Source organism: Pygocentrus nattereri, chromosome 1 (assembly GCF_015220715.1).
Source record: "Pygocentrus nattereri isolate fPygNat1 chromosome 1, fPygNat1.pri, whole genome shotgun sequence".
Taxonomy (NCBI): domain Eukaryota; kingdom Metazoa; phylum Chordata; class Actinopteri; order Characiformes; family Serrasalmidae; genus Pygocentrus; species Pygocentrus nattereri.
Window position 1 is genome coordinate 35,497,631 of NC_051211.1, and position 24,402 is coordinate 35,522,032.

The 24,402-nt window shown below is 38.8% G+C and overlaps 1 protein-coding gene and 1 long non-coding RNA gene across 2 annotated transcripts; both read left to right on the forward strand.

Annotated features, from left to right (window-relative positions):
* The first annotated feature begins 1,919 nt into the window (after positions 1 to 1,919).
* tnni1d (troponin I, skeletal, slow d) lies at positions 1,920 to 12,420 on the forward strand. Its single transcript, XM_017696966.1, has 9 exons — positions 1,920 to 2,006; positions 2,122 to 2,138; positions 2,285 to 2,288; positions 2,447 to 2,482; positions 2,613 to 2,654; positions 6,484 to 6,615; positions 7,516 to 7,605; positions 8,415 to 8,597; positions 9,702 to 12,420. Exons 2-9 carry the CDS (start codon positions 2,131 to 2,133, stop codon positions 9,801 to 9,803), a joined length of 597 nt encoding a protein of 198 aa, XP_017552455.1. The 5' UTR covers positions 1,920 to 2,006; positions 2,122 to 2,130; the 3' UTR covers positions 9,804 to 12,420.
* A 6,625-nt stretch (positions 12,421 to 19,045) lies between these two features.
* Positions 19,046 to 22,053, forward strand: LOC119263224. Its single transcript, XR_005130206.1, has 3 exons — positions 19,046 to 19,156; positions 20,292 to 20,646; positions 21,790 to 22,053. It is a non-coding gene; the product is annotated as an uncharacterized LOC119263224 (long non-coding RNA).
* The last annotated feature ends 2,349 nt before the right edge of the window (positions 22,054 to 24,402 follow it).

Genomic DNA, 24,402 nt, shown 5'->3' on the forward strand with positions numbered 1-24,402 from the left:
GCTCAGTGTTGGACTTGTGCTGTCATACCTCATAAGTGTTGAAAAGGAGAGGCATCAGTGGCTTTCTGAGAAAGATAACCACCGCAAAAAAAAAGTTTGTGATGCGCAAGGCCCCAACAACTGCTCTAGCATCATATTTCTGAATAAATAGCAGAGCCACCTGCTCAGGATAAACACTTGTATAACAACAAGAATATTGTGTGCACCCTCTACTGTCCCCTAGGAGTCTGTGTATGTGTGTGTGGTCACTGGGGGAGATTCAAAGATGTGACATATGAGTAGTTGGATTATACTGTCAATCATGTTCCATGTGGGCTATATGTTCTTTTCAGAGTATAGCATTTGGCTATGAGGGCCTGTGTACTGCCTTTGACTGTTGTTGTTTATTGTGATGTTCTGTCCGCAATTATCTTATGGTGTTTGATTCTAATGCCTTCTACAGTGACTCAGGACAATAAATTGTTCACAGGGCAATAAATGTAAGCAATGTGATAAAGCTATAACTTAAAATAGTCAGCAGTTAACATTGTTGCATAACACACAAATGAGGCTCTTTGACCCCGAGGCATTTCAAAACCTTGGCTTAATGGCTGCTTTTTAGAAAATTTGACCCCTGTATCAGCTACTTCTGGGTGAAACCTCCTGACGAGGTGTAGCATTTGGAATGTAGCTAGAGGCATGCTTAGCGTGGCATTACTCCTGACTTACTGACAGACAGTATGCTTGCCCACATGCCCCGTTACTGATAATTTACTGAGCGAATATGGGGCCCCCTATTACCTTTTATGACAGTCTGTCCTTTTGATCTTTTATATCATGCATAATTATTCCTAGGATTGTCAATGTTAAGGCATTACTTTACCTTTATTGCTTTAAATGGCAGTTCATCCCAAATACATCCAGATACATACACGTAAAATAATTCTTTACTGTATTACGTAACACAGTTTCTAGCTTGTCATCTACACGATATAAACTTTTAAAAAGATGTGTCTGTGCAGACATGTGTAAAACTGGGTTAAACAAACACACAGGTAGTGTTCAATACTGTCACTTTCATAGTTTGATGACTAAAGGAAGGAGGCTGAATAGGATGCATTAATTACAGCTGCAAGTATACATGAAAAAGTGTATGTTTGGCATTTGTAACCCCTTAATCATACTTATATCCAAACAACTTACATATAGCTACCGTAGTTAATGAATAATAAGTCTTAATATTTATAGCTGAATAATAGGTCAAAGGTTCAAGGGGCTAATGACTCCCAGTCCTAAACATCAGAAGAAGATAGAGACATGGAGGACGTGGCCCACACTCCACATAAGGCCAACTGTAAATGACCGCTATATGACACCTACATGAATGAAATATATATATATATATATATATATATATATACATACAGTAATGTAGAAAATACCATCAGTTCTTCATTTTTTAGCATCATGAAAAAAGCAGAAATATATTTGACAGAAAAATACAAAAAATACTCTATAACTAAATACAATTTCCAGTTAATCCAAAACACATTCAGACATGTTGAATTTTGTATATATACTGTAACAGTAAGATTAAGGGTGGGGGGGCGGTTGCTAAAGTTTACACATTTATATGTTTTACTACAACAATAAATAAATTATAGGCTGGATAGAGACAATGAATCAACAATAAATATATGCATTAAATTAAATATACATATAAAATACACAAATACATATAAAAACAGGAAAATAAAATAAATATTACATACTTCTGGGCCCCCCTAATCCCTATGATCTCCACACAATCCCTCCGCCTGATGCTCATGGAGTATTCTTATGCACTGAATGTATTGTCAGAGCTCCACGCTGGGTGATATTTCATCCCTGGAGGCCTGCCAGGTCATTCCTGAGGACAGACACTAGGCTATATCTGCTGGCTGACAGCAGCCAGGACATAAAAGCTACCATTGTTTCAGCAGTCTGTTGTGGCCTCAGTCAGTGCACATCTTATAGACAACAGCCAGGTAAGTCCTGATTGTGAATTCTGATTCTTCCATTTTAAGCTTGGCTATAAAACTTTGGAGTGCAGTTTTCCTTTGAAATGACAGATTTTATTTTTTCTTTTCTTATGCGATAAAGTTTGTCACAATGTCAATGTAAGTATCTCTTTTCTGTTAGTTCCACTGTAAGGCCTGTGTTATTAAAAGTGATGCTATTTTTTATTATGCTACACTGAATAACTACTTTACTCAATGATGAATGTCTCTTTTCTTATCTGCGCTTCATCATTTGACCATGGCAGTCAGGTGAGCATCATTTTGCAGCTTGTTTTGGATACTGTGTCTTTTTTTTATCTGTTTTGTTTATAAAAGTGAAATTTTGTAGGTTTAACACATATTTGGACAGTACTCTGCAGTAATTGTTCATGTGGGATCTTCCCTTTGTCATGGCATTGTAATTCCAGGGACGCCCAAAAGGGAACCCAAAAGCATTTGACAAGGTATTTATAGAAATGATTTCATTCATGTTCAACATACTGGACTTTTACAACAAGTTGACAGCTAATAAAACAGTTGCCAATGAATATCAGATGTTTTGCACTTGTCTAATGTGCATTTTAATCTTCACAGCCAAAATGCAAGATTTCTGCATCTCGAAAACTCTCGCTTAAGGTTTGTTTCCCTCATTATAGAACATTTACATAGAATTTGTCTAATATGAATCAAATTTTCAATTTCTTTAAGCAGAATCAGCATGACGGCAACTGTTATTACATACTAAGGCTTAATATTCTGTAACTACAAGGACATCAGTGCAAACAGGCTGAGCTATTTCTAGGTTATTGAAGTGTGTGATAAAACTTTGTGGGCCCTGGCCATTTAAGGGATCAAGAGATGAGAAGGGGGGAGACTGGGTGGGAGAGGTATGCTGACCTCCTGATAATCATAGACAGAACTCAGGATAACTTGTCCTTATATTTAACAAAAGCTCTATAAGATAGTAAGTCATTCTTGCGAGACTTAAGGTCATAATTGTTGAAAACTTTCTCATTATTATGAGACACTAAATCATATTTATGAGACAGTAGCCATAATTTTGAGAAACTTTATCAAAACTTTTGAAAACTAAAACTAAAAAACTTTTTAACTGTTTAAAACTTTTTAACTGCTTAATATGTTTATTACACCAACTGCAAATTTCACATTTTTTTTACCAAATATTTGAACTTTTATACCAGGTACCTTTTCCTTTTATTTGTCCCTTTCCCATCCTTCCACTCTTCCACTCCATAAACAACTACTACTGTTCTAAACTACTAAACTAACCTGACTCCAGATTTTATTTCATCTACCTCTTTTTCTCTCTTCACTTGGCTCTTTTTCTTTCTTACACCTCAGTCCTCAATGATTACTGAATAATCATACATTAAAAACACATTATAGGCCAGGCAAGGCAAGGCAAGTTTATTTATATAGCACCTTTCATACACAATGGTCATTCAAAGTGCTTTACAAATGAAAAAATACAGAAAAATGTAATTTATGTAAATTAGAATAAAAATAAGAAACATGATTAAAACAATAGATATAAAGAAGTTAAATGAATGAGCATAAGAGTGCCGTTACGGGATAAAAGTGGATTAAACTGAGCTAAAGGCTCAAACATGAAGGTTTTCATTCTGGATTTAAAAGTGTCGAGTGTTGGGGCTCTTCTGATGCTCTCTGTCAACTGGTTCCATTTCAAAGCAGCGTAGTAGCTAAATGCCGCCTCTCCGTGTTTAGTTTTTACCTTAGGCTGCACTAACTGACCAGTTCCTGATGATCTGAGAGTTCTGCCCGGCTCATATTGCTGGAGCACATCTAATAAATATACTGGTCCTGCACCATTAAGACATTTATAGACCAGTAATAGTACCTTAAAGTCTATCCTGTAACATACTGGTATCCAGTGTAGGGATTTAAGGATAGGAGTGATGTGCTCCCTTCTTTTACTCCTAGTGAGAACTCTGGCAGCTGCGTTTTGAATCAGCTGAAGCTGTTTGATTGTCTTTTTTGGGAGTCCAGTTAGGAGCCCATTACAGTAAAACCAAATATAGATACATTATAGTCTGTTTAAACCAAACCGCAGGTGACAGGAAGGACAGGGTACTCACAGTTACCCAGAAATACCCAGTCTAATGTTCCTGTTAACTAAAAAATGATACTGTGCTTATCAATATGCTGTTAACAGTTATCATAGGTAACATCCTACACCAATTTCTCTCCTAATCGCTAATAAGTCAACTATGGAGCTTGTAGACTGTGACCGCTGATTGGGTGGTCTCATTTCTGCTTCCACATTAAATCTCATACAACTTTTCTGAAACTTCTGAGGACCTCTGCGTCCTCATGCTAGGTACACTGAAGGTAGACTGAAGGTTGAGGGCAATGGTGGGTAGCAACAGTTGCTAGGCTGGAGGGCTGGTGGAGGTTGGCAGACAATGCAGTGACTTTGATTAGCCATAATACAGTGTCAACACACACAAAACAAATCAAATTTCATCAAAATGCAGCTTAATCCCCTTTTGTCAGGGTCGTGGGAGGGTGCTGGAGCCTATCCCAGCAGTCTTTGGGCGAAAGGCAGGATACACCCTGGACAGGTCGCCAGTCCATTGCAGGGCAGACACAGACAGTCACTCACACCTAGGGGCAGTTTAGCATATCCAATTGGCCTGACTGCATGTCTTTGGACTGGGAGGAAACCGGAGAACCCGGAGGAAACCCACACAGACACGGGGAGAAAATGCCAGAACTCCACACAGAGAGGACCCCGGTCACCCGGCAGGGGAATCGAACCCAGGCTCTCCTTGCTGTGAGGCGACAGCGCTACCCACCACGCCACCGTGCCGCCAAATCTAAATCTCATTCATTAAAATATATGGAAAAAAAACTCTTCATATACCACTAAGGTCCTGAACTCAGTGTCCTCATAGTTAATTATGACCATTAAAACAATTTTACTACTCTTTAATTGTGACTATAAGAAAGTGAATAATTTACATATTACTTAATGAGTATTACAAAGTAGTTGGTAACCAGAAGAGGGTAAGTTAGGTCCAGAAAACAAAAATCCTCTCTGGTATATTGTTCTAACAGTGTGGATAACTCTGCTGCCTGACAGTTGGAAGTAAATCCTGGTGAGAATTTTACTTTCTGGCCCTAAACCACCCACCTCTGCTGGTGACTTTTATGTATTTTAGTAACTATGAAGTATTTTAAGGTAAATATGGGGGTAAGTAATTGAAGTGTAGACCTAAACTAAATATTTAGTTATGTATATATTAATGATGCCCTTTTTTCAGTGCCAATAAACAAATACATGAATGAATGAATTAATTAATACAAAAAATATAATAAAATAAAACATTAGGCAGTGATCCTGCTTTATTTACTAATGTATATTTAGGGTTAATTAAGGTCATATTCTTTATTGAATAAAGCCCAAATTAGACAATTCTATAGTTTATTTACTATGGAATAAGCCATACTCAGTATAACATCTATTAGCACACAATTACTGCATTAGAACTCATAAGAGTTGCATCATAAGTCACTAATACTTCAAGATGTGTTCCATATTGTAAAGTGTAGTTTTAGTCTTCACTCATTAGAGGCTAAGAATTACTAAAACTTTTGTATGGAAAAGTTTTCAGTCTTTTTTTTAAGTCATACTGAATAATCCTCAAATGGCCCTGGCAGACGGGCTCAATGTTTTATAATAAAATGGATAGTTCCAGTCCTAAAATCTGATTGCCATGAATCATATTTGAAGCTGTTGTAAAATCTACAATATACTTACATCTAAGTCCGCCTAAAACCAACCGAATGGAGCACAGTGAAAAAAACTCTCATGCTGCTCGCATGGACCACCAAGTATATTCATGAATTAAGAACCCGTTTTTTTGTTTAAACAGAATAGAATTAGGCTGGTCAACTAGCTAACAGGGTAAAAAATAGCCAACCGCCTAAACAACTCCATCATTAATATCACAGGCTTGAATCATACACTTACAGTATGATTAACTATAAAATGTCAGTATAAAAGTCTAAAAATGTCATTTGAGTTGATTACATGCTTCATATGTCTGTGTTTCAGTCAGAAGGATGAAAGCCCAAAAGGCTCTGTACTTCCTAAACAGTGTGCTAGATGTGAAAGTTTAGAATTTCTAGCCTCTACAGCCAAATGGTACATCATTTATCGAGTATGGATGAGTCCCAAATGACCCAAATTGCTGCAACGGTCAGCCTCTCATGGCTTTGTGCTTTATTACACACTTCTATGACCCAAGATTATCTCACATTAGCTGGTATTTTCAGGGTATTTAAATATTTTAATTAATAATGAGTAAACCAAATCTCTAATTTGGGCTAAAAACAAATAATTAATGTAAATGACGGTGTTGCAGTTTTTTAAAGATTAGAGATTGCTCTATTAATGCCTACATTCCTGTCGTCCAATCAGATGCTGCTCCTCAACAGAGCCATTGAGGAGCTAGAGAAGGAGAAGCTGGAAAGAGATGAGGAGAAAGTGCGTTACCTGGGAGAGAAAATGCCTGCTCTACAGCTCTCTGGGCTTTCATTGGCTGAGTTACAGGTATAAATAACACAATATACAAAACTGTTAGAAAAAATGGTTTTACAAAAAAAAAGTTAGTGCCTTAGGGCCCATGTTCTACATTTTTCCCCTCTCCTTTTTATATAGATTGTTACTGTTACTATGCCTTTAAGACTGTTATATGTAAATGAGCGCTGTTCTGATTGGCCTGTCTCATGCTTTTTTCTAAAAAGTAGTCCAGGCTGAAAGACTTCAAGCTTCAATGTGAATGGGCAGAGCTTAAATGTCAACTTAATAATGCTGTATAGGTGAATATGTGTAAATGTGTTGGTTGCTGTGATATCACAGAAACCATACTGTAACATTTAGCGAGGTTGCGGATGCATGTGCGGAGGTAAGCGACTTTTATTGAGGGCAAATCCAAAATCAGGGTCATAACGGTCCCGAGTCAATGAGCCAACATGTAAAGAATCAGGTACAGACATGACGAAACAAACCAAACAGTTCTAACAACAAAACCAATACATCAAACAAAGACAAAGACCAGGTACAAACACAGGGCTTAAATACAACAGGGATAAAAGGGACACGTGGAAAACAGGTGGAGACAATTAGGGGAGGAGTAACCAAACAAGGGGCAGGACTAGAACACCAAAACAAACGAACATGGCTTAGTTTCCACATACAGACTACATAGACTGGACCATGAATAGTATGTTTTAAATGGTAACAATATTAGCAAAGTACATCAAACAGTTTTTCATGATATGGGCTCTTTAACGCCAACCTTTCCTTCTCACTCAGTCAGAAAAAACAGCTCTAGCAGCTCTTGGACAGCGTCTCCGATCTAATTTGACTGTAGAAAGTACAAATGCTGCAGCGTTTTCCATAATGTGTTGTACTTCATGGAATGCTTGCTGCTTTACTCATTCCTTTCAGAATCTGTGCAAGCAGCTCCATGCAAAGATTGATATTGTGGATGAAGAGCGGTTCGATTGTGAGTCGAAAGTGGACAAGAACAATAAAGATGTGAGTATGAACTACATCACAAGACTTTTAGACTACATCGAAACCTCTCTCTTCTAGCTGGCTTTCTCTCTGACCTCATAACTTCTGCTCAGTGGCTCTGTTTTTAATAGGAACCAGGGTTTATATAAAGTTAGCCTGTGAAGATGTTTGTTGCACTGAATCCTCACCCAATAAGAGAACAAGCACATTTTTATACTGTATCGCTGTTGTTGGAAGAAAACCTTGTTTTCCGTTTTTGGCATAATTTAAAACTACCTGTTACCCTTTATATTGTGTGTAAATTACATGGTGAATGGACTAAAAGAAACAACCCAAAATGATTTGGTAAAAATTCTGGATCCATTGACTTACATTTGAAGTAAAGTCTGTTTTTTCCTTCTCCTATGAAGTTACTATTTTGGAGATACAAGGTTTTGATTTGACAACAGCGATATAAAGTCCTATGCAAAAGTTTGAACACTCCTGGTTTTTCTAGGTGAACACGTCATCTACAGAGAAAAAACTTGAATATAACTTTTTTTTCTGCAAATTTGAGTTCCACCACAAACAACAAATGTCGACAAAACATTTGAACACACCTGAAATACACTGTGTAGCTTTTAGTGTCTTGACATCTTTTTGATCCAGTTTTTTGGTGGTTTATTTACTGTCTAACTCATTTTCTTTGAAGTGCAACTTTTATTTCGAAAGGCACAAATAAGATGATCATATTCATCATCATATTATTCTTCAGTGGTAGACAGCTGGAGTTCCACAGCAGGATCATTTCACACCCTGCCCTCTGTAGTCATCTCTCTCTCTCATTCCAGATTCATGAGCTGAAGCTGAAAGTTCAGGATCTGGGAGGTAAATTTAAGAAGCCAGCTCTGCGGAAGGTGCGCGTGTCTGCTGATGAGATGATGCGAGCTCTGCTGGGCTCCAAACACAAGGGCTCCATGGACCTCCGAGCTAACCTCAAGTCAGTCAAGAAGGAGGACATCAAACAAGAGAAGGTATAAAGGACTCACAACATATACCTTTTAGCTTTTAAGGTCTTGAGAGGGGCAAACTATTTGAATAAACCTCCAGTTATTACAGTATGTGCTGCATCATTACAGCTTCCGTCCTGCAGAATGCGCCAACGCATAGTTTGATTTCAATGAGTTTATTTTTTAAGAGTGATTCTCTGTCCAGTGATGGGCTTCATTTGGGTTCATTTAACCAACCCTCTCCTCAAGGAAAGCCAGTATGAATTATCTAGCACCTGGTGGTCTGTCCGTCATTAAGTTAAATCAAGTGTATTGATGGTTGATTTTCTGTAATGGCTAGTGACCTTGAGGAGAACTCGTGAAACAAACCTGTGTACTTTTAACCAGTTCATAAGTTGTTAACTATTATTTTAATTTTTTCCCCCTACTTTTTACTGTATTTATGTTATTTTTTATTTTATTATGTTATATATATAGCACCATACATTTTTATGGCCCCTTCACTGCTCAGTAAAGGCTCTTCTGTCTTAATGAACAAAGAGTTAATGAATCAAAAAGGGCTCTGTGCATGAGGCCATAGAATAACCACTTTTCGTTCCATAAAGAACAACTCGATGAATAGATAACCCTTTCTGAAATGAAATGTGTGAGTGTGAAGAACCTTTTGAAAATTTGAAGAACCTCCATGTAATGTAAAGGTTCTAGGAAGATTTGCTTAAATTGGCATGAAGCAGAAACTGGCTTCTTATTTGACAGATTCTTATCAGAATTCTCTGTTCCACCTTTATGGATGCAGTAGTTCCATTCTGGTGGAAAATGTAATTAACCACACCCTTGTTAAATTGTTTACATTATGTGGAAGTTTTACAGGATCTTTACACTCGCAAATATTTTTTTAAACATGGTTCTTCAGGAAATAAAACATACTTTAAGCACACTTTTTTAAGGAACAAACAGATTTAACCGTTGACCCAAAGCGTAAGACGTCTTTTCATATTAATAACAATCAGTCAAAGCTACTGGTCCTGTTTTCTGTCTCTGAGTTCATTTTTCTTTTTTTAATACTGGCCACTCCAGTACCAAGTCTCAACACCAACCTACTGTTTTATACTTTTTCCTTGTTATCAGGTCCTGACTACTGAAGTTGGAGACTGGCGTAAGAATGTGGAGGCCATGTCTGGTATGGAAGGCAGGAAGAAGATGTTTGATGCTGCTGGTGGAGGCCAGTGAACTACATACCATCCTAACTAGGACTGTCTGGAGGGCAGTGAGGAGAGATTCTGCACAAAATGGCACAGACAGGAGAAAAGAAAAAAGAAAGGAAGCTTTGGAGCCTCCAGTACTTGCTTGGCCTGGTTAATTAGTGGATTCTCTCTTAAAAATAAACCTGGCAAAAAAGGTTCTTGAAAAGCCATAGACGTTTCATTACGATGCTAAAACACTGTCAAGTGATGCTTCTTTAAAAAGCTGCTTTTGCAAATGAATGTGAAGAACCTTATTAAAGTTAAAACAAATCACTATGTACTGGAAAGGTTCAATCCCAATTAAAGACAGATGTCCAAAACAAAGAACTACAAAGGAACCTTTATTTTTAAGCATGTATCTATTAAAATATTTGCAGCCAAACCTTCATTAATAAAGCTCCTGTTAAAACAGTTTAAAATCACATTAAAGGTAGAATTTAGCTTACTTCTTTATCAAAAGTAATTATTCAAAATAAATAGTTTTGTCTACTAGAATAAAGTGTGAATTTCTCCCTGACATGACATTATCACAATACTTGAGCCATGTAGAAATCTGTTGTCATATTTAAAACTTTGAAATATGCTAAGCATTGCGATGTACTGCCATTTATTTCTGTAACTGTAGATGATTAATTCATAAGAAAATATTGTTTATCTAATGAAGCTTAAACTTCTTTCACCTCACCTCAATCAATAAATACGCCAGCGAGCATGTAATCCACTGCACTATCCGATCGTTCTCAGAAATAACTGCCCCAACAGAAACCTTGGCATCTCCTGAGATAATGAGTGCCATCTTGTGGATTAAGATAGAAATGCACTTAAATGACTAGTCTAATAAAAGCATTCATGCATAATTAAATAATCAATATCAACTCGAGTCGCTGTGGATCAATAGTTTTTTAATCCCAAAATACTGTAATATGATTTTTTTCACCCCTATTCAATGTGAAGCTGCTAGTAGTTTCTGCCTTGAAATGCTCAGACCTACACTATATGGACAAAAGTATTGAGACACCTACGCATTACATCCACAGGAGCTTTTATGACATACTATTCTAAATCTATAGGCATTCACATGGAGTTGCTCCCCCCTTTCCAGCTCTAAAAGCTTCCACTTTTCTGGGAAACTTTGTACAGGAATTTGGAGTGTGTCTGTGGGAATTTTCACCCATTCACCCAGAAGAGCATTCGTGAGGTCAGACACTGATATTGGACAAGAGGGCCTGGCTTGCAGTCTCCGCTCTAGTTCATCCCAGAGGAATGTGATCAGGTTGCGGTCAGGGTTTTGTGCTGGCCAGTCAAGTTCTTCCACACCAAACTCACCCAGCCATTCCTTTAAGGACCTTGCTTTGTGCACTGAGGCACAGTCATGCTTAAACAGAAAAGAGTCTTCCTCAAACTGTTCCTACAAATTTGGAATCATTTAATTGTCCATAAAGCCTTGGTATGCTGAAGCCTTAAGAATTCCCGTCACTGGAACTTACTGCGCTCATCAGTGCGACCCATTCTACTGCCGGTGTTTGTCTATCGAGACACCTGCAGTGAGTGTGGATGAAACACCTGTAACATATAATTAAGAAGGTGTGTCTCAATACTTTTGTCTATAAAGTGTATATGATTGTGTTGATGCAGCAGAAGATATAAAGGAAAAGGCTTGGTTCTTCACAGGGTGATATCCCACTTCTGGGAATGTCAGTTATGTGTAGGGCTGTAGCCTGGGCCTGAAAAAACGGAAAAAATGGTTTTGGGATATCGTTGCCCAGAACTGTTTTAATAAAAGGATTTACACATTTACGACATGTTTATTGGGTCCTATAAACAGAATTGTTAAAAAAAAGACAGCATTATAACAGAAAGAGAAAAAATATATATATTTTATAAAATTATATTTCTTTTCTAATGTCCTACCAACAGAGGAACATTTCATCTGCATTTCTTACATATTTTTGAAGCTGAAAAGTCATTCAGTAAAATTTTTCTCACCTAAAACTCTCATTTAAAGCATTTCATCAGTTCAACAGACCTGAGAAAAAATGTAAACATTTTTTACATGTCTGTTGGGCTCAGATTGAGCTGGTATTCAAATGAGTTGTTTTTTATTTACATTTAAAAACAATAATTTGTTTTAAAGTTTTAAAGTAACCTGGCTGCTTTAAACCTTAAATTATTATGCTTCTTTTAATGAGTTGACAGAATGTATCTTACTCTTACATATTCAGTAATGTTGAAATGGTTATTGTCTCAGTGTTGTAGATCTGTCTGTTTCACAGAGATTTTAGGCACTCAGACATTTGCTCTGTTTCAATCTCTCGCTTGCAGTCTCTCATTCTCTTTTTTCTGATCTCTCTCTCTCTCTCTCTCTCTCTCTGAGCTTGAAGAGTTGGGGACTGCAACCCTGACTGAAACCATGACTCATGAGAATGTGTAGGAGCTGGAATAATTCATGACAAATGTTAACGTAATGAGGGCTTGTTCAAGGCTGGTTATTCAGGGCTATAGGCCCGGAAGCTCAGGCCAGGCAATGCCCCATGGTTATGCGTACACTGAATGAAAGTCTTAAGGATGTGTAGCTTATATCACATTAAACAGTGTACAACTAATCAGTGTGTTCTCCCCTTCTATTACGATCACTGACATCAGGTACATGACATCAGGTACATGAACAGACCCCAGAGGGGGCATGAGCCCCGGTCCCTTTACCCTCAGACTGTGCTTTCCTGGTCTGTGTGTTATAATAATTGTGTTTCACATCACCTCTGCCATTCTTCAACATCTGTTTCAGTGAAGAGAGGCTCAAGCAATAGAGTTTGTGGGACGGCTAGGGCTTGTCTGCCCTCTTGTGTGCAGTACTGATCCACGTTCACTGAAATTTCATCAAGGTACAAACAATGTAAATGTACCCTCAAACGTACAACAGTGGTTTTAAGGTGCAATTGAGTACCTTAAATGAGTTTTATATATATATATATATATATATATATATATATATATAATATAATTTCAATGGATTATGATACAGTTACGTTCTCTTTTTTGTTGGGTGACTAACAGAAATGTCACTGCATAGTTAATGTTGTATTGTCTGTTCCCTTGTACTTGTTGTTCATCCGGTTTAGGGAGCATTGAGGCTCTTAACGTTTTCATATTTTTGTCCTACATGATGACGTTGTCAGAAACAGTTGCTCAACTGTTTCTCCCAGTACCTTCATTAAATTGGTAGTGATAGTGATGCTATGAGGCCTCTTAAACTCCTAAAAATGTAGCTGACAATTAAGCCACATATAAGTGATAGTGATCAAAAATTGAACTGTATTTTTGTTCATTTTGTGCAACCATTCAAACTCAAGTCTAAAATGGCCACATTGGCTGATGAGCTGTCTTGCTAGATATCCATACTTAGTACCTCTTAACTGAAAAACATTACTCAGCGCTGATCTTTAATGGTCTCAATAAAGGCCTCTTCTCATTTTTGATAAGCATTTGTCTCTACCCACCTGAAGAAAACGCATGGAAACATTCTATTTGTGGTGATGTAAACACACAATTGTGCAACTGTGGAAAAACCTGTGATTAGGAGTTAAGTTCCTGCCAAAAGTTTCAAATAAAATGATAAAATCCACAAACAAAATATTAAGCATTAGAAGGTGCAAAATATGTTGCAAAGACAAATAATGAAAATTAAATCAAACTTTGGAACGTGTTGCAGGCATCAAATTCAAAATTAGTGAATATTTGCAAAAAATTATAAAGTTTATCCGTTTGAACATTAAATATCTTGTCTTTGTAGTGTATTCAATTGAATATAGGTTGAAAAGGATTTGCAAATCATTGTATTCTGTTTTTATTTGTGTTTTCTACAACGCCCCAACTTCATTGGAATTGGGGTTGTATGATTGTGTGGATGGAGATACTATCAGGGTAAAGCCTGTGGCTGGTGGTGACTCATGATTTCAGTGCTTTGTGTGCGTCTTTCTGCCCTGGGCTTTAAGAAAGAGCACTTGTCAGGGTGGAATCATGGCCTCCCCATGTCTATGCTGACACTACAGTAATGTTAGAGAGTCAACAATGCCACCCAGCAAAGTTCACAAATGTTAAAGATCCTCATGCTTTATATTAATCATGTCTCATAATAAGTCATGAAAACTTTTTGTGGATCAGCAGATGTACCGTGAATACCAAATGAAAGTAATATCAGATATAATAGAATTGAGGTCATACACTATGTGCTCTTGTAGTTTAGAACCTGACTCTAAATGAATCTGGTTATATTTTGACAATGTAATTATGTAGAATAGTTGAAAAATCCCCTTTAATATAATTTATAATGTTATTTAGAAGCTGATGGGGAAAACAAGGCTGGTTTGTTTTTCCAGTCATGTATGTGTCATCACAAATGCGGATATAGTGGGTACAGCACATTCTTCCTCATCTGTGAAAAGGATAACATGAAAAGTAGCACTGCCATTTTTACACACACCCAAAACCCACACACTTAGCTTTCTGTATTGTGGGGCTTGCTGGAGCCTATCGCAGAAGTCATTGGGCGGAGGGCAGAAAACACACTGAGCAGGTTCTGCCATTTTCAGTAAGGACATTTCTCTTTAATTATTCACTTATTTTCGTTTGGCTTTGCTCTGATAGACACTAGGCAAACCACCAAAATGACCTAATTTTAAATTCAATGACCTCTTTAAGCACCGTTCAGTAACACTTGACTGTAGACTACGTTCATTAGGCTACATGTCAATTACATAAACCTTTCAGTATCAGAATCAGAATCAGAATCAAGCTTTATTGGTCATGTATGCTATGCATACGAGGAATTTGGTTGTGGTTACAGCTCACAGTGCACAGTATCAGACAGACATTCACATATAGGGAATAAGATAAAATAAATACAAAATAAAGTAAAATAACAACCTGTATTCCTACTCACTCAGACACACCCACCCACCCACCCACCCACCCACCCACCCACACACACACACACACACACACACACACACACACACACACACACACACACACACACACATACACACAGTCATACCTGTAAACCTTACATTGTGCAATGTATGAGTCTAAAGTTAAAGTGCTGAGTGCAGCAGCATTAATAGGGTGTATGGTGGCAGAGAAAGAGATCAATGAGGTGACAGTCAGACAGGTGGGGTAATATGGCAGGTGAAAAGATGCTAGAATAAACACTGTTTTGAGCAGCAGTTCCAGAGGATGGAGTGATACTATATACGAGTGTATCTGGAAGTGCAGTTGAAGCTGGAATATCGTTGTTGTGTAATATTTTAACTGTTCATGAGAGTGATGGCTTGTGGGAAGAAGCTCCTTTGTAGCCTGGATGTCCTGATCCTCATCTGGCTGGAGCGCCAGCCTGAAGGAAAGAGCTGAAACAGGTGGTGTCCGGGGTGAGAGGGGTCTGTGGAGATCTTCTCTGCATGCTTCCTGGTTCTGGTGGCATGCAGCTCCAGCACTGTAGGTAACTCAACCCCAATTGTCCTCTCTGCAGACCTGATGATGCGCTGCAGTATGTGGAGGTCATGCTTGGTAGCTGAGCTGCCCCACACTGTGATAGACGTGGTGATGACAGATTCTATGATAGCTGTGTAGAACCGTACCATCAGCTCCTGGGGCAGGTTGAATTTCCTCAGCTGACGCAGGAAGTAGATCCTCTGCTGGGCTCTCTTGATGATGAAGCTCATGTTGCTGTCCCACTTCAGGTCCCTGGTAAGTGTTGTGCCCAGGAATTTGCAAGACTTCACTGCCACCACAGTTCTGTCCAGGATGGTGAGCGCTGGCAGGGCTGGAGGGCTCCTCCTGAAGTCCACTGTCATCTCCACTGTGTTCAGCACCAGGTTATTGTGGCTGCTACAGAGGACCACCTGATCAACCACCCATCTGTAAGCAGACTCGTCACCATCTCGGATGAGACCAATGACTGTAGTGTCATCTGCATACTTCAAGATTTTGACTGAGGGGTCCGTGGAGGTACAGTCATTCGTGTACAGAGAGAAGAGCAATGGTGAGAGGACACAGCCCTGTGGAGCACCTGTACTGATGGTCTGGGTGTTTGAGGTGAACTTTCCCAACCTCACCTGCTAATAAAAACTTTCATCATATCATGACTTTTGATATGATGTTGCTGTTGGAATAAAACCTCATTTACATTTTTTGCTGCTTTTTAGCTTTTGACATAATTTTAAAATGCCTGATGCCTCTCTTTATATGGTGTGTAAATTTCATGATAAATGGACCAAAAGAAAAGACCTAAAATTACTTGGAATAATGTCTGATTCCACTGACTTATATTGAAAGTTTTTTATATTTCTACAAGGTTATATAAGGTTTTGTTCCGACAGCAGCAATAAACAGGCATAAAGCCTTCTTCCAATAAACTGCAGTTGTCAATAAGCTTGCTTTTATTAAGTTGACATAACATCTATGCCAAGTGACATAGGATTTTGCTGACATTAGGCTTTGTCATAGGGTTGACAAAATGACATTGCATGTTATGACAACTTAATATGTAGCTCAGTGTATTTTTGGTATGTCAATTAAATAATGTTGAATATGTTACTCAACATATTGGGACATTATGTGGAAGCTAATAATCTTTTGACCTCTATTAAAATGGTACAAAAATATTTTGACCTTACAAACAACTTTTTTTTGGAAATTTCAAATTTGATTTTCTTAACAGAAAATATTACAAATATTACATGTCCTTATCAAATAATTGCTGAAAGCTGAAAGAAGAATACCATGTTTCTTAAACCATTTAGAGGACTACATCTCACCTTCTCTCTGAAAAACTGGTAAGTGCTAGACTGTCAGAATGGGTCATCATTGATAAATCTTAGCACAGTCAGCAGTCAGCATTCAGCAGGTGGATTATCCTCAATTCCCTAGTCTTCTTTACCTTACTGCTACTGATTAGTGTATAAGAGATCTGCACTCTTGGTTGCTTCAAGGCAACCAGGCACCAGTGCACGTCAAATCCACTTTTGGCTGCTATACAAAATGTGCTGTGTTTAGACTTTGGATAAGCAAACCGCTACATGTCTTCTCTTCTCTATGGGAAAAAGGCATAACCCTTTCACCCTTTAAAACCCAAGCAAACATCGGAATAACTAATCATTATTGTACCTCTTCAATCAGCCAATTCATTTACGTGCTGGAAGCACTGAAAGACTTCCTCGACCAGTTCTACCATTGCAATGTCAGCACGGATAAATGAAGCCAAAAATGAAGGAAAGAACAAAGGCATGAAAAACCCAACTCCCTTACTGCAGAGACCACGTCCACCTAGCTCACCCGGTGTCTCAGAAGACCAAGTAACATCCTCGTTCCATACAGGCATAAGTTACATTCTATAAACTGTTCAGTCTTGATGCAAGGATCTCACTAATAGAAGTCCTCCATAAAGAATATAAAGTCCTCCCTGCATGAGCAAATAGTCCAACAGTTTAAGAGCAACGTTTCTCAACATGCAATTGCAAGGAATTTAGGGATTTCATCATCTACAGTCCATAATTTCATCAAAAGATTCAGGGAATCTGGAGAAATCGTTGCAAGTAAGCGGCAAGGCAGAAAACCAAAATTAAATGCCTGTGACCTTCAATCCCTCAGGTAGCACTGCATTAAAAACCAACATCATTCTGTAACGGATGTTACCACATGGGCTCAGGAACACTTCAGAAAACCACTGTCAGTGAACACAGTTCGTCGCTCCATCTACAAGTGCAAGTTAAAACTCTGCCATGCAAAGCGAAAGCCATATATCAACAACACCCAGAAACGCCGCCGGCTTCTCTGGGCCAGAGCTCATCTGAGATGGACTGACGCAAAGTGGAAAAGTGTCCTGTGGTCTGACGAGTCCACATTTCAAATTGTTTTTGGAAATCATGGACGTCGTGTCCTCCGGGCCAAAGAGGAAAAGGACTGTTTGGATTGTTATCAGCACAAAGTTCAAAAGCCAGCATCTCTGATGGTGTGGGGGTGTGTTAGTGCCCATGGCATGGGTAACCTACACATCTGTGAAGGCACCATTAATGCTGAAAGGTACTTACAGGTTTTGGAGCAACATATGCTGCCATCCAAGCAACGTCTTTTTCAGGGATGTCCCTGCTTATTTCAGCAAGACAATGCCAAGCCACATTCTGCACGTGTTACAACAGCGTGGCTACGTAGTAAGATGTGGGTACTAGACTCTACCATTGAAAATGTGTGGCGCATTATAAAGCGCAAAATACAACAACGTAGACCCCAGACTTTTGAACAACTGAAGTTGTACATCAAGCAAGAATGGGAAAGAATTCCATATGCAAAGCTTCAACAATTAGTGTCCTCAGTTCCCAAATGCTTATTGAGTGTTGTTAAAAGGAAAGGTGATGTAACACAGTGGTAAACATACCCCTGCCCCAACTTCTTTGGTATGTGTTGCAGGCATCAAATTCAAAATGAGTGAATATTTGCTAAAAACTATAAATTTTATCCGTTTGAACATTAAATATCTTGTCTTTGTAGTGTATTCAATTGAATATAGGTTGAAAAGGATTTGCAAATCATTGTATTCTGTTTTTATTTGTGTTTTATACAACGTCCCAACTTCATTGGAATTGGGGTTGTATGAGTGTGTGGGTGGAGATACTACCAGGGTAAAGCCTGTGGCTGGTGGTGACTAACGATTTCAGTGGTTTGTGTGCGTCTTTCTGCCCTGGGCTTTAAGAAAGAGCACTTGTCAGGGTGGAATCATGGCCTCCCCATGTCTATGCTGACCCTACAGTAATGTTAGAGAGTCAACAATGCCACCCAGCAAAGTTCACAAATGTTAAAGATCCTCATGCTTTATATTAATCATGTCTCATAATAAGTCATGAAAACTTTTTGTGGATCAGCAGATGTACCGTGAATACCAAATGAAAGTAATATCAGATATAATAGAATTGAGGTCATACACTATGTGCACTTGTAGTTTAGAACCTGACTCTAAATGAATCTGGTTATATTTTGACAATGTAATTATGTAGAATAGTTGAAAAATCCCCTTTAATATAATTTATAATGTTATTTAGAAGCTGATGGGGAAAACAAGGCTGGTTTGTTTTTCCAGTCATGTATGTGTCATCACAAATGCGGATATAGTGGGTACAGCACATTCTTCCTCATCTGTGAAAAGGATAACATGAAAAGTAGCACTGCCATTTTTACACACACCCAAAACCCACACACTTAGCTTTCTGTGTTGTGGGGCTTGCTGGAGCCTATCGCAGAAGTCATTGGGCGGAGGGCAGAAAACACACTGAGCAGGTTCTGCCATTTTCAGTAAGGACATTTCTCTTTAATTATTCACTTATTTTCGTTTGGCTTTGCTCTGATAGACACTAGGCAAACCATCAAAATGACCTAATTTTAAATTCAATGACCTCTTTAAGCACCGTTCAGTAACACTTGACTGTAGACTACGTTCATTAGGCTACATGTCAATTACATAAACCTTTCAGATTCAGAATCAGAATCAGAATCAAGCTTTATTGGTCATGTATGCTATGCATACGAGGAATTTGGTTGTGGTTACAGCTCACAGTGCACAGTATCAGACAGACATTCACATATAGGGAATAAGATAAAATAAATACAAAATAAAGTAAAATAACAACCTGTATTCCTACTCACTCAGACACACCCACCCACCCACCCACCCACCCACACACACACACACACACACACACACACACACACACACATACACACACACACACATACACACAGTCATACCTGTAAACCTTACATTGTGCAATGTATGAGTCTAAAGTTAAAGTGCTGAGTGCAGCAGCATTTATAGGGTGTATGGTGGCAGAGAAAGAGATCAATGAGGTGACAGTCAGACAGGTGGGGTAATATGGCAGGTGAAAAGATGCTAGAATAAACACTGTTTTGAGCAGCAGTTCCAGAGGATGGAGTGATACTATATACGAGTGTATCTGGAAGTGCAGTTGAAGCTGGAATATCGTTGTTGTGTAATATTTTAACTGTTCAAGAGAGTGATGGCTTGTGGGAAGAAGCTCCTTTGTAGCCTGGATGTCCTGATCCTCATCTGGCTGGAGCGCCAGCCTGAAGGAAAGAGCTGAAACAGGTGGTGTACGGGGTGAGAGGGGTCTGTGGAGATCTTCTCTGCATGCTTCCTGGTTCTGGTGGCATGCAGCTCCAGCACTGTAGGTAACTCAACCCCAATTGTCCTCTCTGCAGACCTGATGATGCGCTGCAGTATGTGGAGGTCATGCTTGGTAGCTGAGCTGCCCCACACTGTGATAGACGTGGTGATGACAGATTCTATGATAGCTGTGTAGAACCGTACCATCAGCTCCTGGGGCAGGTTGAATTTCCTCAGCTGACGCAGGAAGTAGATCCTCTGCTGGGCTCTCTTGATGATGAAGCTCATGTTGCTGTCCCACTTCAGGTCCCTGGTAAGTGTTGTGCCCAGGAATTTGCAAGACTTCACTGCCACCACAGTTCTGTCCAGGATGGTGAGCGCTGGCAGGGCTGGAGGGCTCCTCCTGAAGTCCACTGTCATCTCCACTGTGTTCAGCACCAGGTTATTGTGGCTGCTACAGAGGACCACCTGATCAACCACCCATCTGTAAGCAGACTCGTCACCATCTCGGATGAGACCAATGACTGTAGTGTCATCTGCATACTTCAAGATTTTGACTGAGGGGTCCGTGGAGGTACAGTCATTCGTGTACAGAGAGAAGAGCAATGGTGAGAGGACACAGCCCTGTGGAGCACCTGTACTGATGGTCTGGGTGTTTGAGGTGAACTTTCCCAACCTCACCTGCTAATAAAAACTTTCATCATATCATGACTTTTGATATGATGTTGCTGTTGGAATAAAACCTCATTTACATTTTTTGCTGCTTTTTAGCTTTTGACATAATTTTAAAATGCCTGATGCCTCTCTTTATATGGTGTGTAAATTTCATGATAAATGGACCAAAAGAAAAGACCTAAAATTACTTGGAATAATGTCTGATTCCACTGACTTATATTGAAAGTTTTTTATATTTCTACAAGGTTATATAAGGTTTTGTTCCGACAGCAGCAATAAACAGGCATAAAGCCTTCTTCCAATAAACTGCAGTTGTCAATAAGCTTGCTTTTATTAAGTTGACATAACATCTATGCCAAGTGACATAGGATTTTGCTGACATTAGGCTTTGTCATAGGGTTGACAAAATGACATTGCATGTTATGACAACTTAATATGTAGCTCAGTGTATTTTTGGTATGTCAATTAAATAATGTTGAATATGTTACTCAACATATTGGGACATTATGTGGAAGCTAATAATCTTTTGACCTCTATTAAAATGGTACAAAAATATTTTGACCTTACAAACAACTTTTTTTTGGAAATTTCAAATTTGATTTTCTTAACAGAAAATATTACAAATATTACATGTCCTTATCAAATAATTGCTGAAAGCTGAAAGAAGAATACCATGTTTCTTAAACCATTTAGAGGACTACATCTCACCTTCTCTCTGAAAAACTGGTAAGTGCTAGACTGTCAGAATGGGTCATCATTGATAAATCTTAGCACAGTCAGCAGTCAGCATTCAGCAGGTGGATTATCCTCAATTCCCTAGTCTTCTTTACCTTACTGCTACTGATTAGTGTATAAGAGATCTGCACTCTTGGTTGCTTCAAGGCAACCAGGCACCAGTGCACGTCAAATCCACTTTTGGCTGCTATACAAAATGTGCTGTGTTTAGACTTTGGATAAGCAAACCGCTACATGTCTTCTCTTCTCTATGGGAAAAAGGCATAACCCTTTCATTAGGGCTCACAACTGTACAGGAGCTTGCTAGAGGGACAGTTTTGACCCATTTTATTTCTGCCATTTGTGCCTGATTGTCTACTATTTAACCAAAACTACCCTATTTTTCCCCCATCAGAACACAACCAACCTCCAGTGGTTCTCAACATGGTGGGTGTGAAATAAGGAGGAGTTGCACGATGGCTGTATGCATACAAAATATGAGGCTTTTTTTTCTTTTTGTTAATAACTGTTTATTGTTTTTTTTCACAGTATAACACAAACACAGAGATATGCACAAAAACACAATGTAACAAAAAATAAAGGGGGTGAGGGAATAAAGAAAGTCACTGCATATCACACAATGTGTCATAACAGTGAGATTAAATAAATAAACACATTACAGTCACAGAACGACTTAATATAAGTGCATTACCATGGCCTGAGTTGCATCTATTAAGGTTTTTGTCATTACTACATGATGTTACACAACCCAAATGAGGTAACTTGAAATCAACTTATTTACTGATGACATATTTGTTGTTGAGATGTAATATTTTACAATCAGGATTGCATGGTAAGTTGTAACATTTTGTTTTTCAGTGGTTGACATTATAATGACTAGTCCAGTATTTTCAGGGAAGTTGCTGGACGGATAAATGTGTATACTTCCTTGAAACAAGAGGTGACGTGGATGTTTTTGACTTTTATATGGTATTACATTTGTTACATTTGAATTCTGTGCCTTATTGCTGAGAAATATTATTATTGGAAGCAGTTCTGACATTGGTCCACTACATGGGATGGTGGCTCAGGGGATGGTCCACTACATGGGATACTGCAAATGAGTATTGCTGTAATGCATTCACTACTGTTACAATAAGTGTTTTTCTTTCAACACACTTACTTAACCTTTACTGTTCCTGATTGACCCTTATTGTCCTGGAAAGCAGATGTAGCATACATATTATGAAGCTTTGTTTAGTCAACCTTAAACATTATTACTGATGGAAAGTAAATAGGTAAATCTGTGTTTTCACTGAGACAGGTGAAAATAGATAACTTTAATTCAGCATTGTGTCCTAGTTCTTATGTGCGAAAAGAAAAACAAATTCTATTCTGTTGTGAAACCCAATTCTATCAAAACTGCTCTATGATTGAACGTCAGCCTGCCCAACCAGGCAAGTGCACTTTAATCCCAGCATTTTGTGCAGACAATCAGGCAACTGTTAATGCTGAACCCAGATACTCAGTGACCACAGTCATTTTTTTGTCTGCATTTTTTTTATTACAAATGTAACAACATTATAACATTTTTAGGCACATGTTTGTACAACAATATACAACATTCTTGGCCGTAATGTTTCACTGTTCCTGCTGGGAATTTACACACATGGAATTCAGAGCAAAATGTCCATTTTCACTTTGAGCGTATGAATTCATATGTCAGTTGACATATGCATTAAAGTCTATTGGTAGGGCTGAAAATGTTATAAAGGAGGGATAAAAAAGAATGCCACGTCAGTTCTCATCAAACAGAAGAGTGTACTTGGGTCTCTCCATGGGAATTGCACTAGCACACTCTCGTGAAACACAGTGCAACAATTTAAATGGTGGCCTCCAGCCCCTGAACTAAAACCCAAGCAAACATCGGAATAACTAATCATTATTGTACCTCTTCAATCAGCCAATTCATTTATGTGCTGGAAGCACTGAAAGACTTCCTCGACCAGTTCTACCATTGCAATGTCAGCATGGATAAATGAAGCCAAAAATGAAGGAAAGAACAAAGGCATGAAAAACCCAACTCCCTTACTGCAGAGACCACGTCCACCTAGCTCACCCGGTGTCTCAGAAGACCAAGTAACATCCTCGTTCCATACAGGCATGAGTTACATTCTATAAACTGTTCGATCTTGATGCAAGGATCTCACTAATAGAAGTCCTCCATAAAGAATTTAAAGTCCTCCCTGCATGAGCAAATAGTCCAACAGTTTAAGAGCAACGTTTCTCAACATGCAATTGCAAGGAATTTAGGGATTTCATCATCTACAGTCCATAATTTCATCAAAAGATTCAGGGAATCTGGAGAAATCGTTGCAAGTAAGCGGCAAGGCAGAAAACCAAAATTAAATGCCTGTGACCTTCAATCCCTCAGGTAGCACTGCATTAAAAACCAACATCATTCTGTAACGGATGTTACCACATGGGCTCAGGAACACTTCAGAAAACCACTGTCAGTGAACACAGTTCGTCGCTCCATCTACAAGTGCAAGTTAAAACTCTGCCATGCAAAGCGAAAGCCATATATCAACAACACCCAGAAACGCCGCCGGCTTCTCTGGGCCCGAGCTCATCTGAGATGGACTGACGCAAAGTGGAAAAGTGTCCTGTGGTCTGACGAGTCCACATTTCAAATTGTTTTTGGAAATCATGGACGTCGTGTCCTCCGGGCCAAAGAGGAAAAGGACTGTTTGGATTGTTATCAGCACAAAGGTCAAAAGCCAGCATCTCTGATGGTGTGGGGGTGTGTTAGTGCCCATGGCATGGGTAACCTACACATCTGTGAAGGCACCATTAATGCTGAAAGGTACTTACAGGTTTTGGAGCAACATATGCTGCCATCCAAGCAACGTCTTTTTCAGGGATGTCCCTGCTTATTTCAGCAAGACAATGCCAAGCCACATTCTGCACGTGTTACAACAGCGTGGCTACGTAGTAAGATGTGGGTACTAGACTCTACCATTGAAAA

Excerpts from the sequence above, each read along its gene's own strand:
- tnni1d (XM_017696966.1), top strand. Across the intron at positions 2,655-6,483 it reads CTCGAAAACTCTCGCTTAAG|ATGCTGCTCCTCAACAGAGC; the intron begins GTTTGTTTCCCT and ends TCGTCCAATCAG. Across the intron at positions 7,606-8,414 it reads TGGACAAGAACAATAAAGAT|ATTCATGAGCTGAAGCTGAA; the intron begins GTGAGTATGAAC and ends CTCTCATTCCAG.